At 37.7% G+C, this 13115-nt stretch overlaps 1 protein-coding gene across 1 annotated transcript; it reads left to right on the forward strand.

Annotated features, from left to right (window-relative positions):
- Window positions 1-7228: 7228 nt before the first annotated feature.
- Window positions 7229-11392, forward strand: Klhl31 (kelch like family member 31). The gene is made up of 2 exons (XM_027938193.2): window positions 7229-8400; window positions 10660-11392. Exons 1-2 carry the CDS (start codon window positions 7229-7231, stop codon window positions 11390-11392), a joined length of 1905 nt encoding a protein of 634 aa, XP_027793994.1.
- The last annotated feature ends 1723 nt before the right edge of the window (window positions 11393-13115 follow it).

A 13115-nucleotide genomic window follows, 5' to 3' on the forward strand; every position in this document is an offset into this window, starting at 1 on the left:
GTAAAGTAAATAACCCAGGGTTCAGTACATAGTAAAATCTCAACTGATAAATCCTAGCTAGACAACTATTATTTTAGATAGAAATGGAGATATCAGTTAATTTTAAAGCATAATATAGATTCATGTTTGATGATTTATATTTAGGAATTATTACTATACTTAAACTTGACAAATACAAAAGATGATGAAAATATGATGTTCTACATTGAATACATGACACCATTGTCATGGAAATGACCCAAGAGCCAGGATCTGTGGTGGGTAATGGGGAGGGGAACATCGGATTGTGTCTGTTACCCTCCTTCCAAATTCTATTAAGCAGCTCTCTTGAGGGACCCAAGAAGCTATTCTGGAATAAGGAACTAAAGAGACTGTAGTATCCACAAGCAGAGAAGGGGACTTCTTTGGACTCACTTCATAGAATGGCTGTGTAACTCCAGTAGGATAGAAACCTCTCCACAACTCCCTGCACCCTCTGCAAAGTCTTTTCTTTGACCCAAAAAAGGAAGGGACAGAAAGGGACTGGCAGTGCCTCTGAATAGCTGCTCATCCCATTACACAACCTCAGTTGCTGTGGCTAGATCTGCTCCTCCTTCCAGCATTTCCTACTATGGTAGGGGCCATGTGAAAAGTGCAAGCCACCCGAAGTCCCAAGATAGGCCTGTAAATTCTTCCTTTTTATCATAAAGGGGGGTACCTTGTCAGAGCCCCTATGGGTACAGAGTGAGAATGAAGCCTGTTGTGGTTCAGGAAAAATAGATTGTAAAGAAATTGTATGGAAACTTTTCCAGCCAAGGGCAGCTTAACAAGGATGCACTCCTCACCATGAAACTGTAACCAGAGTCAAAGCCCTCCCTATGGTATGTCAAACCATGGCAATTGCTCTAGCTACCAAGCTTGGGTGCCCCTAATCAGCTGACCACAAAGCATTCACTTGGCTTATTAAAAGAGAGAGAGAGAGAGAGAGAGAGATTTAAAATAAACTATAAGTAAACCCTCATCCAACTTCCAGTTAAAATGTACGCTGAATCAAAAAGAATACTTCCAAATTTATTGCTTAGCATCTAAGATACTCTCCAGATTTTATATATATATATATATAACTCATTTTTGTAACTCCTTTTCCTGGCAGACAAATTTTGACTGTCATTGTGACCATCATTGGTGACCAGCTACAATAAGAATCAAGGGTACATTGTAAACATTTGTGTAATTGTAGAAAAAAGCAATGAGAGTTCTTATACCAATTACTCTTAACTACATGCTTACATATGACCTAATCACTGAGTAATAATTTTTTTAAATATTCAATTATTTTCCAATCACCCTTAATTAACCCATACAATCAGCCTCAAAGCCCAGCACCATAACCAAATGAGTAAATGAAAGTGAGTTAAATTGTTCCACTTTCCTTTCATACTCCTATTTATAACTTCTTTGAGACTGCCCTTCTTTTAACTTCTACCTGTTTGTAGGAAAGTTCTGGTTGCTTAAGTGACTTTGTGTGTGTGTGTGTGTGTGTGTATGTACGCGCGCGCGCGCACATGCTTGTGCACCCAGTGTTGTACATATTGTGTCTGTACTTCCCAGAAAGACTCCAGTGAGAGGGGCCTGGAGAGTCTCCTGGAGGATTCCCTATCTTTGTTTTCTTTTTTCTTTCTATGGGCTCTGATCTCCCCTGAAGGGAGCTAGTCTTCTGTGTAACAGGGCCCAAATCAGGGTGCAGCTGCTTTTCTTATTCATTCTTACTGGCCTGCAGTCCTCTTTAAGTTGAGAAAAGGAATGGATTTTGGGAAATGGAGGAACAGGACAGAGGAAACCATTTACTGGGACACAGGAACCAGTGAACATCTCTGCATCTATCTCATCTTTGATAACAACATCTGAGCATTTCCCAGCTTCAAAGAAGATACTGATCCTCAGGTTCCTCTGAGGGATCTACAGTGACCTTCATCCACTAACATAGCACAGACTGAGAAGACCTCAACAGGTGAACAGATAGCCTCACCTGAGAGGTGCAGCCCCCAAAGTAGGATGTGATGGCAGTTCTATAAATAAAGACTGGATTTCTATCTAGGAAAACATGGCCATCAGGAAGTTGGCTACAGGGCTCTTGGTCAATAGTCAATAGTCTTGTAAATAGTCTCCTGCCTATTTCTCTTCTCTACTTTTCCCATAGAGAATTAAAGAAGTCAGTTACCTCTACATGGTGCTTTCATGGACTCTAAAGAAAAGGCTACTCTCTTAGAAATGTATATGTGAGTGATAGAAAAATACATACTTACACAAAACAAAACATACCAAAGACCATGCATATCTGAGAGGTAGAGTAGATTTGCCTATTAACTGATTAGCTTGGGTTCATAAGACTAGCTTATGCATCATCCAGTAGAGCCCTGGAGAAATATTATAAGGGCAAGAATGTTTTAGTTAAAGAGAGAATTACAGAAATTCCCACGAGTGCAGCAGTCCAGGGTCAGCTCATAAGAGGAAACCCCAGGAGCAGCCTGAAGGACAGACAACAGAAGAAAGAGGAGCATCAACAGGAAATAAGAGAAAGAAACTTACGGGAGAATTTTAACTGATTTCACTACTTTGTCTAGCTTCAAGTCACCCTTCCTTTGCTGGCGAGTTCATAATGCTTCTGAATACACAGTAACTTATCAAATTCAAACCCTTCCTGCCTCCAACATCCTATGTTTATAGACCTGACATTACTTGCCAGATGTTTCCCTAGTGAACCCCGCCATCTTAGTCATGCATAGCATGTTGAGTTGTGCCTCCTTGCTTCAGCTTGAGGCATTTCCTCCTCAACTTTTGTTGACCTTCTCCCTTCCATACCTACTCATAAAAGCCTTCAGTAAGACTTAGGTTATCTGCAAACTTCTCATCCTAACATCACCCCATTCAAACTTCTCTTTAGTTTGAACCCCTAAATCCAGGCCCAGCAGTGGACTCAATATGTTCCATGTACTCTGTGGTTTTGCTTACTTAATCTATAACCAAACATTCCAGTTTTCTAAATTTCCAGAGTTATCCTTGACACACATAAAAAATAATATTCTGCTCCTCAGCCAGTGTAATTGCATGAATTTCATTTCTCTCCCTGGTATTTTCCAAATCCCTAGAAGTATGTTCCAGAAATCTCTTCCTTGTTGCTGTTTTCCAACCCTCATTCTAGGTCACTGCATGTGCATGTCCCTTATTGCCCCCTGTTCCTCATATATTTCTCCACCATGTGATGGCTTTCTCTGATTTGTTTTACCCCAAAGCTTAAACAGTTTTCTTCCTTTATTAACAAAGACACAACAAACAAGGCTATTGCTTTCAGTGAAATTGGATCAATTTTTTTGAGCATTCACTTTCGCCAGGTACTCTGTTAAATGTTGTTCAGATCTTTCTTTCACTAGCAACATTATGAGGTGGGCACAATTATTTTCTTCACTTTAGAGATAAGTCAACAGAAACTCTGAGAGGTTGGGTAATTTACCAAAAGTCATACTTGAATAAGCAGTAGAGTTGGTATTTATATTATATTTTCATTATCATTCCATTTAAAATATTGTCTAATTTCTTCTTTGATTCAAGAGCTATTTAGAAGCATACTATTTAACAGTAATTAGTAATAACAATAGTTTATTTTATTATTTCTAATTTAGTTCCTTTGTGATTAGATAGTGTACTCTGCCTGGTTTTTAAATTTGCAGAAACTCGTTTTGTGGCCAAACATAGGAGGTGACCTGGTAAAGGAACAATGTGCACTTCAGAAGAATTTATATTTTTCAGTTGTTGGATGTAATGTTCTAAGTCAAAGTGATTAATAATGTTGTTCAGATAATCTATAATGCTACTTAGGGTTTTTTGTTTGTTTAGTTGTTCTATCAATTTCTGAGTTTACATTTTCAAGTATAATTTTGAAATTGCCTATTTCTTCCTATAATTCTGTCACTTGTTACAGAAGTTGTTAGTAGGCACATATATTTTTAAGACTGTTACATCTTCATGTTGAATTGATCTTTGTATCATTTTGAAGTTCCATCTGTCACTGACAAGGTTTTTCTTGAAATCTATTTTATCTACTACCAATATAACCACTAGAGCCTTCATATATTTATTACCATGGTAAAGCCTTTTCTACACATTTATTTTCTACTTCTCTGTGTCTGTCTCTTGTAGACAGAATGTTTTAATCTTCCTTTTCCTATCCATTCAGGCAATCTGTGCCTTTTACTTAGAATGCTTTGTCCATTGACATTAACTACAATTACAGATATGATTGAATTTAGACTTATTATTAAATTGGTTTCTGTTTGTCCTTTCCAATTTGTGTTTTTGTGTTCTAACTTTCCTGTCCTTATTTGATACCATTTAAATTTAGTTACTGGCTTTACAGGCTACTTTGCATTTTTTAAGTGCTTGTTCTGGTCTCTATTTTCCAATACAATAGTCATCATTCACTTGTCACTACTGAACACTTGAAATGTGGCTAATTCAAAGTGACATGCACTGTAGGTATGAAATACACCTGGTATTTCAAATACTTATTGCAAAAAATATAAAATATTACATTGATAATTTTATATTACATGTAGAAATAATATTTTATATTGATTAGGTTGAATAAAAGTATTACTAAAATTTATTTCATCTGTTCTTTTTATCTTTCTAACATGACTACTAGAAAATTTTAAATTGCATATGTGGCTTATGTTATATTTCTATACGCTAGCATTGCTCTAGGTATTACAATATACAAAGTTAAATTTGCACAGATGACAGAAGTTAATATCGAATGAATCACTTCACATAAAATATGGAAGCCAGGCTGAGGATCTAGCCTAATGGTAGAGTGGTTGCCTAGCATGTGCAAAGCCTCGGTTAATCCCTAGAACTGCAAAAGAAAAAATAAAAGGACATTTTGCAATTGTTTAGTTTTTTTTTCCACCAGTGTCACCCCTTCCTTTATGTTGTAATTTTCATATATACTACATCTGCATACATTGTAAAACTCACAAGATAATGTTATCACTTTTACTATGAAGAGTCATGTTTTTATTTGAAACAAATTTAGGGAGAAAATAATCTTTCATATTCTTTCATTTATTTATCATCTCTGAAGCTCTGGAAGATTCAAGTTTCTATTGGGCTTCCCCTTTCTGAATGTCTCTTTTCCAGAATTCCCACCTTGCTTTCCAGTGAACATGGTTGCCCCTAAACTCTGTCCTCTAATTCTTGAACCAGAAATACTTTCTGTTGGAGTCATAGCTCTCCTGCACAGCACCATTTGCAGCCTGCCTTTAGAGTTAAAGCAACACAAAAAAAGTCAACATGTGTGTTGGTGGGAGTGGGATTCATCCTGTTACTTCCTTTTCCAACTGTTGACTTTCCTAAAAAAATCATCCTCCTTTTTTACAATTCCTAGTGTCTTTCCGTTGTTCCTCCTAATTCTCCCCACCACCAGCCCCAGTTATCTTATAGTGGTAATCCTGATATGATACTCCTAAAGGCAGAGTGAACTGGCCAATAATTTATAAAATTTTATTAAGGATACTTGAAGATACCTCATTTAAGGATGACATAGAGAGGAACAGGGTAGAAAAGGAAGATTTAAAACTGGAAATCAGATGTTGTTGCTCCTAGAGTCCACAATCATTCCTTCATTAGGAAGTCTCTGGATCCTTTTCTTCCATAACCCCAACACATCACTGTGTCGAAATAGTTGAGATTTTTTTGTAAATATTTTGTATATTAAACAAACTGAATTATAAAGAGCCAACCTGCTGCTTCCCTGAGCCTCTCTGGAGCCCTTCCCACTCCCAGCCCTCTCCCAGGACCCCTTGGGCCTCATATCATAATCCATTAACTGAAGAACTGCAAAGAAACCCCAGAGGGACCCCTGGGATCTAGCTCCAGCACTGTCACCTGAATCCATTCTGATTAGTAGGTGCCCTGATTTATCAGTTATTATATTTTAAATATCACTCCTACATGCCACCAACAAAACAACCTTTTAATGATGTATAAACTATTTAGCTTTTTGGTCTTAAGAACTCAAATTACTCCTCAGGTTCATGATTTCATCTAAAACAAGGTGTTTATAAGCCCTATGCCCTATAACTGCATTTAAAAAAAAAGCCATTTGGGTTCTTTCAGGAGCACAGACAGAACTTTCTCCCCAGATTTACTCTGCTTTGCGTACTTAGCTCCTTGTTAGCATTTTGTATTTGTTATATCTTATCTCTCTAACATAAATTACATCTTGTACTGCTCCGTCATTTCCAGTAAATTACTGCCAACACAACACAGATACCTAATAACTGCTTGCTGAACAAAATATTTAAAAATTTCCCACAGAAAATCCAACAAGGGGACACTCAACACATAAGTCAAATGCATTTGAACTCTAAAATGATGGTGGGTTCACCATCTATCTCACAAGGTAAGGACATATTTTTCATTGTTTGCAAAAAGGAATGAAGAAGAATATACGTGCTAGCCTTTTACAGAAATATAAATGTGAATATGACAATTTGAGAAAGAAAAAGAAATGTCCTGGCAAAAAAAAAGACCTTCTCTGCTTACTGCCTACCTGTTGCTCTCCTCCTACATGGAAAGGAAAAGAGACAAATAGAAGAGTAACAATGTAGTTTCCCATTTCTTTTAAGTCCTCCAGCAAAATCCTATAGTGCATATCCCTAAATCCTCACCAAGAATCTGTAATAGGTTTCATTGCTATTATGAATAAAATAATCTTTTCATCATGTTTTTCTAATTTTACATAGTTTCCTAAATATTAGTATTTTATTGAGAAAAACCTTCAAGGTAGTTATAATTAACTTTTTGATGAGAGTAAACTACTATTCTAGAATTATTGTATAGTTGGATCAGAAGTGAGTTGTTCATTTCTATTGTATAATTACTTGGTAATATACCTACTGAGAAATCTCATTTTATAAAATGAATCTTTCTTGAATCATTTTCAATACTTTATTCAGCAGTAAACAGTCAATAGAATGTGTAACTAGTTTAATGTGTCTTTAAATCTACTTTTGAAAATTAATCTACTTTTTGAAGGCTAATTTACTTTGATAGTCTAAGAAATTATTATCTTGTGAAAAGTTTTTCAGTGTAGTGTTTCAAAATGTAAAGCACACGTAACATAAAACAAGCTCATTCTTTCTTTTCTTTCTTTTAGCAAGCTCTTGCCTGTGATAGTGTGTTTGCCAACATGGCACCCAAAAAGAAGACCGTCAAAAAGAACAAAGCAGATATCAATGAGATGACTATAATTGTAGAAGACAGCCCCTTAAACAAACTGAATGCTTTGAACGGGCTTCTAGAGGGAGGCAATGGCCTTAGCTGTATTTCTTCTGAATTAACAGATGCTTCTTATGGCCCTAACCTCTTGGAAGGCCTAAGTAAAATGCGGCAGGAGAGTTTCCTCTGTGACTTAGTCATTGGTACCAAAACCAAATCCTTTGATGTTCATAAGTCAGTGATGGCTTCATGCAGTGAATACTTTTACAACATCCTAAAAAAAGACCCATCAACTCAAAGAGTGGATCTCAATGACATCTCACCTCTGGGCCTGGCCACTGTCATTGCATATGCCTACACTGGAAAGCTGACCCTCTCCTTGTATACAATAGGAAGCATTATTTCTGCCGCAGTTTATCTTCAGATCCATACTCTTGTAAAGATGTGCAGTGATTTTCTGATTCGGGAGATTAGTGTTGAGAATTGTATGTACATTGTTAATATTGCTGAGACATACTCCCTGAAAAATGCAAAGGCAGCAGCCCAGAAATTTATCCGGGATAACTTCCTTGAATTTGCAGAATCAGATCAATTTATGAAACTTACATTTGAGCAAATTAATGAGCTTCTTATAGATGATGACTTACAGTTGCCTTCTGAGATAGTAGCATTCCAGATCGCAATGAAATGGTTAGAATTTGACCAAAAGAGAGTGAAACATGCTGCGGATCTTTTGAGCAATATTCGCTTTGGTACCATCTCTGCACAAGACCTGGTCAATTATGTTCAGTCTGTACCAAGAATGATGCAAGATGCCGATTGTCACAAACTTCTTGTAGATGCTATGAACTACCACTTACTTCCATATCATCAAAACACATTGCAGTCTAGGCGAACAAGAATCCGAGGGGGCTGCCGAGTCCTTGCCACAGTTGGAGGACGCCCAGGTCTTACAGAGAAGTCCCTTAGTAGAGACATTTTGTATAGAGACCCTGAAAATGGATGGAGTAAGCTTACAGAAATGCCGGCCAAGAGTTTTAATCAGTGCGTGGCTGTGATGGATGGATTTCTTTATGTAGCTGGCGGTGAAGATCAGAATGATGCAAGAAATCAAGCCAAGCACGCAGTCAGCAATTTCTGCAGGTACTTGATCTTTTAGTGGGAACTGAAATGATTCATTATTATGGGGAAATTTCCTGGACATAGAAGTAAGTTAATAATGCCTATTGGCTTAGTTCATTGGTTCAATAAATAACAACAGCAATAATAATAATGCCGTCTTACATAGGTATAGCACTTTATGTTATATAAAGTGCATTCAAGTATGTTGTTAATCTAGATTTCTGAAATAAGTCTGTGATGTGGGCAGGGAAGATATGATTATTCTGATTTTGCATACAAGAAATATAATATTGCTGGGTGCATGCCTGTATGAGGATTGCAAGTTCAAGCCAGCTTTGACAACTTAGCAAGGTCCTAAGAAACTCAGTGAGACCCTGCCTCTAAACAAAATACAAAAAAGGGCTAGGAAGTGCCCCTGAGTTCAATCCTCAGTACCAAAAACAAAACAAAAACCATAATACCCAGAGAAGTCACACAACCTGTCACATTTTCTCATTTCTAGTCAAGATACCATTCATAATATACTGAATTTTTAAATAAATTAGCTACAAATTTAGTTTTTTACACTAAAAGGTAAGAAATAATAAAGTAATAAACAATTTCTTTTAAGTTACTGATGCTGACAAGTATCAGATTCATAACTGGCAAATAGAATGAGATTATTAAAATGTGGTAGCTAATGAATTTTAAATATTCAAAGACTGCATAATGTAGAAAATGCCAATATTTTGACACATATAGAAAGTAAAAACATAATGCATCCTTAAGAACAAAATCCAAATGCAATATTATTTTGTACACTTATGACAAAAAAACCTTTCATGTATATGAAATATGTAGTCATTTTAAAATCATGACTGTAGTATAAAGTCAAACAACTAATGAGCAAGATCAGAAAATTTATACAGTATTTCTTGAAAGCTATTCTTTATTATTTCACTATATAGGTGTGCATAATTTGAGACTCCAAATAATTGATTTTTAAAAAATTTTTTAAATTTTAAAATTTTCTAGTTGTAGATGGAAACAATACTTTTATTTTATTTATTATGTTTTTATATGGTGCTGAGGATCAAACTTGGCACCTCACATGTGCAAGGTGAGTGCTCTACTACTGAGCCACAACCCCAATCCCCCAAACTATTGATTTTTAATCTTTAATTTATAAATACAGTTAGGGTTTTGTTGTTGTTGTTGTTTTGTTGGGATTTGTTTGTTTTGGTACCAGGGATTGAACCTAGGGGTGCTTACCCACTGAACCACATCCTGCTATTGCTGAGGTTGGCTTTGAACTCTTGATCCTCCTGCCTTAGCCTCCTGAACTTCTGAGATTACAGGCATCTGCCACCCCTTGGCTACGGATAGGTTTTTATTTGTGATTTAAATGAGACAAAGATGAACATCAAACTGAAGGAGTGAATTCTGTATTCATATTACTTTTGAACTATGCAAAAAGAAAGCATCAGTTCACTATGACTGCTATTTTTCTTCTTACTGATTTCCTATTAGTATAAAGGTCAAGTCACTATTTTTCCAGTATTTATTTCAGTGTTTATAAAACTTTAGTCCTGAACACAAAAACCAATTTCAATATATGAAAAAATTTTACCTCGCAATAAGTGGTGGAACATAAAATAGTATCAAAAGTTAAGGATCTGTTGAAGCTTTTTGATACGAATTCCACAGTTTCATTTCAACAGAACACAGGTTTGGTTGAGTGGCTTAGCTTTGCTGTGACAATAGCCAAGACAGGTGTACCCATAAGAGGTTTCTGGAAAATAGAGAATCTCATCAGTCAATTCCTCTCTTAAGCAAGCAGTGAAAGTAAGCTAGAGATGGTTGGTGTACAAAGACAGGCGAATTGACTTACTGTGGAATTTGATCTTCTGATACTTAGCTTCATCCATCTCCCTCACATGAACATCTCATAAATCCCAATGGATGATGGATATAGTTTATGAAGGAAAGGGGTCTGAAGGGCAGGTCACTGTGGGCTCTTCTCCAAGCAGTTAAATAAAGGGAATGGTCTTATCAGTGAATGGGGGGGGGGGGGGGCGGGATGTGCAGTTGTCAATAGTGCCTGCCTTGCCTTTCCCAAATGCCACACCTTTTTACTAGCTGAGAGACAAGCACCAGCCTCTCCAGCCTCTGGAAAAACTGGACCAGGTCCCTCACTTCCTTGCAGGGATAGTGTCTGGATTCCCACCTGAAGGTTTGCGGGGTAACGTGGGTTCCTAGCTGTCTCCTACAAAGTTATCATTCTTCCTCTGCCTTTTCCAGATATGATCCCCGCTTTAACACCTGGATACACCTGGCCAGCATGAACCACAAGCGCACGCACTTCAGCCTGAGTGTGTTCAACGGGCTCCTTTATGCTGTGGGAGGCCGCAACGCAGAAGGCAGCCTAGCCTCATTGGAGTGCTATGTGCCCTCCACTAATCAGTGGCAGCAGAAGTCACCCCTGGAGGTGGCGCGCTGTTGCCACGCCAGCGCGGTCGCTGATGGCCGTGTGCTAGTGACCGGCGGCTACATCAGTAACGCGTATTCTCGCTCCGTGTGTGCTTACGACCCGGCCCGCGACTCATGGCAGGAGCTGCCGGGCCTGAGCACGCCTCGAGGTTGGCACTGCGCTGTCACGCTGTGCGACAGGGTGTACGTGATGGGGGGCAGCCAGGTAGGGCCGCGCGGGGAACGCGTGGACGTGCTGACCGTAGAGTGCTACAGTCCTGCCACCGGCCAGTGGAGCTACGCCGCTCCCCTGCTGGTGGGCGTGAGCACCGCTGGAGCCTCAGCGCTGCACGGTCGCGCCTACCTCGTAGGGGGCTGGAACGAGGGCGAGAAGAAGTACAAGAAGTGCATCCAGTGCTTCAACCCTGAGCTCAACGAGTGGACAGAGGACGACGAGCTGCCTGAGGCCACCGTGGGCGTGTCCTGCTGCACCCTCTCGATGCCTAACAGCGTGACTCGGGAATCCCGAGCCAGCTCGGTGTCCTCAGTGCCGGTCAGCATCTGAATCAGGTAGATTAAGATGGGACGCAGGAAGAACACGTATTTATTCTTACAGCCACGTGCTTAAACTTGGAATTTTAAGAAAAGGAAAATATATAACATTTACTACAATTATTGTTTTAAAATATATCTAGGCATATGTCTTGATGGCTTTAAATCCTTGGTATGGCATAATCTACCTCTTTTTTTTTTTTTTTTTAATCAGAATACAGGGCTGGCCAACGAAAGAAATAAGTTTATTTCAGCAGCCGCTGGGTGGCAGACACAGTTTGTTGTAGGCACTCTTCCAACGTGGCATGTGTCCTAAATGATAGCGGTTACTACCCACATTTGAGATTTTTCTTCTGTACTTTGGTACACATGAAGCTGATGTGAGTGAACAACTTTGTGTTCTAGAGTTTTGTTCTCCCTCTTTTTTACTTTAAGAATTTGAAAATAATCATTTGTAGATTTTATTTTAAAATGGAAATCGTTTGTATCCATGAAGACTTAATTCTGTATTTCAACACAGTTTCTTTTACTATACTTGAATCAATAAAGGATTTTGAAAGGCATCCCATGACAAAGTCATAAAGTTTAAAACATAGTCAGACCAGAATGGAACAGAGATTCTACTCAAAATCCGGCAGATCGGTGGAACCTCAGGGTTAGCTGTGATTCTCCTTTTACTCCTTTCCTTAGGCCCCAGGATATTTTGTCATAAAATCCTACTCTCAAAGAAGGAATTGATATTAGATAAAACTATGCTCTTAAAGACCATTAACTTAAAGCTTAGCCTGAAGGTTACACAACCGATAACAATAATTTTATTTGGCCCACTCTTATACAACAAGAATGAGGGAAATATTTGAAATTCTTGGATTTGGCAATAACTGGATGAATGGGTTCTCCTGTTGGTAAATACCATAGTTTCCCATTTCATATCTACCCCCTTGATTTCAGTTAAAAATGTAACACATTCATTTCACATAGAAATATAAAATAATATGTGCCCATACTGTTTTATTAATCTCATTTACTCCAAATTAGCTTTGTAATCAAAGCACATCCACCTGCTATCATTTTTTTCTTATATGTTTGCTGAGTTTGGGGAAAAGGTAATTATTGTAGTAAATGATACATATTTTCCTATCTTATAATTTATGACTTTATTCTTTGCTAGTTTATTGTTTTGGAGAGGAAGCAGGCAATCAATTACAGGTTATATGCAATTGGATTTTGAAAAATAAACTGTTTAAAGGATTAGATATGAGATACATAAATGATATAACTTGGTTTTCATTAATCCCATCCTCTCCCACCTTGTGTAGATAGATTACTGCTAGAGTTATACTATGTATATCTAAAATACAGTCGACCCTCCTTATCCACTTGTTCCACATCTGTGGATTCCAACTAACCATGGATTGAAAATATTTGAAAAAAAATTTTTATCTGAATTTAACATGTACAAACTATTTTTTTCTTGCAACTATTCCCTAAACTGTAGTGTAACAACTTAAATTGTATTTACATTGTATTAGGCCTTATAAGTAATGTAGAGATGACTTAAAGTATACCAGAAGATGTGAGTAGATTAGATGACAATACTATGCCATTTTATATATGGAACTTAAGCATCCATGGATAGTGGTATCCTGGAACCAATTCCCTGAGGGTACTGTGGGGCAACTGTATTTTATTTCAACTGTGAAAAGTGGTTCATGTTGTACACTTTGTGGAACAAT

This window comes from Marmota flaviventris, chromosome 6 (assembly GCF_047511675.1).
Source record: "Marmota flaviventris isolate mMarFla1 chromosome 6, mMarFla1.hap1, whole genome shotgun sequence".
Classification (NCBI taxonomy): Eukaryota; Metazoa; Chordata; class Mammalia; order Rodentia; family Sciuridae; genus Marmota; species Marmota flaviventris.

What these genes read in the sequence shown, in the direction of transcription:
- Klhl31 (XM_027938193.2), top strand. Translation starts at nt 7,229, where the DNA reads ATGGCACCCAAAAAGAAGACCGTCAAAAAGAACAAAGCAGATATCAAT. An exon ending in GCAGTCAGCAATTTCTGCAG is followed by an intron (nt 8,401 to 10,659) that starts GTACTTGATCTT and finishes TGCCTTTTCCAG; the next exon opens with ATATGATCCCCGCTTTAACA.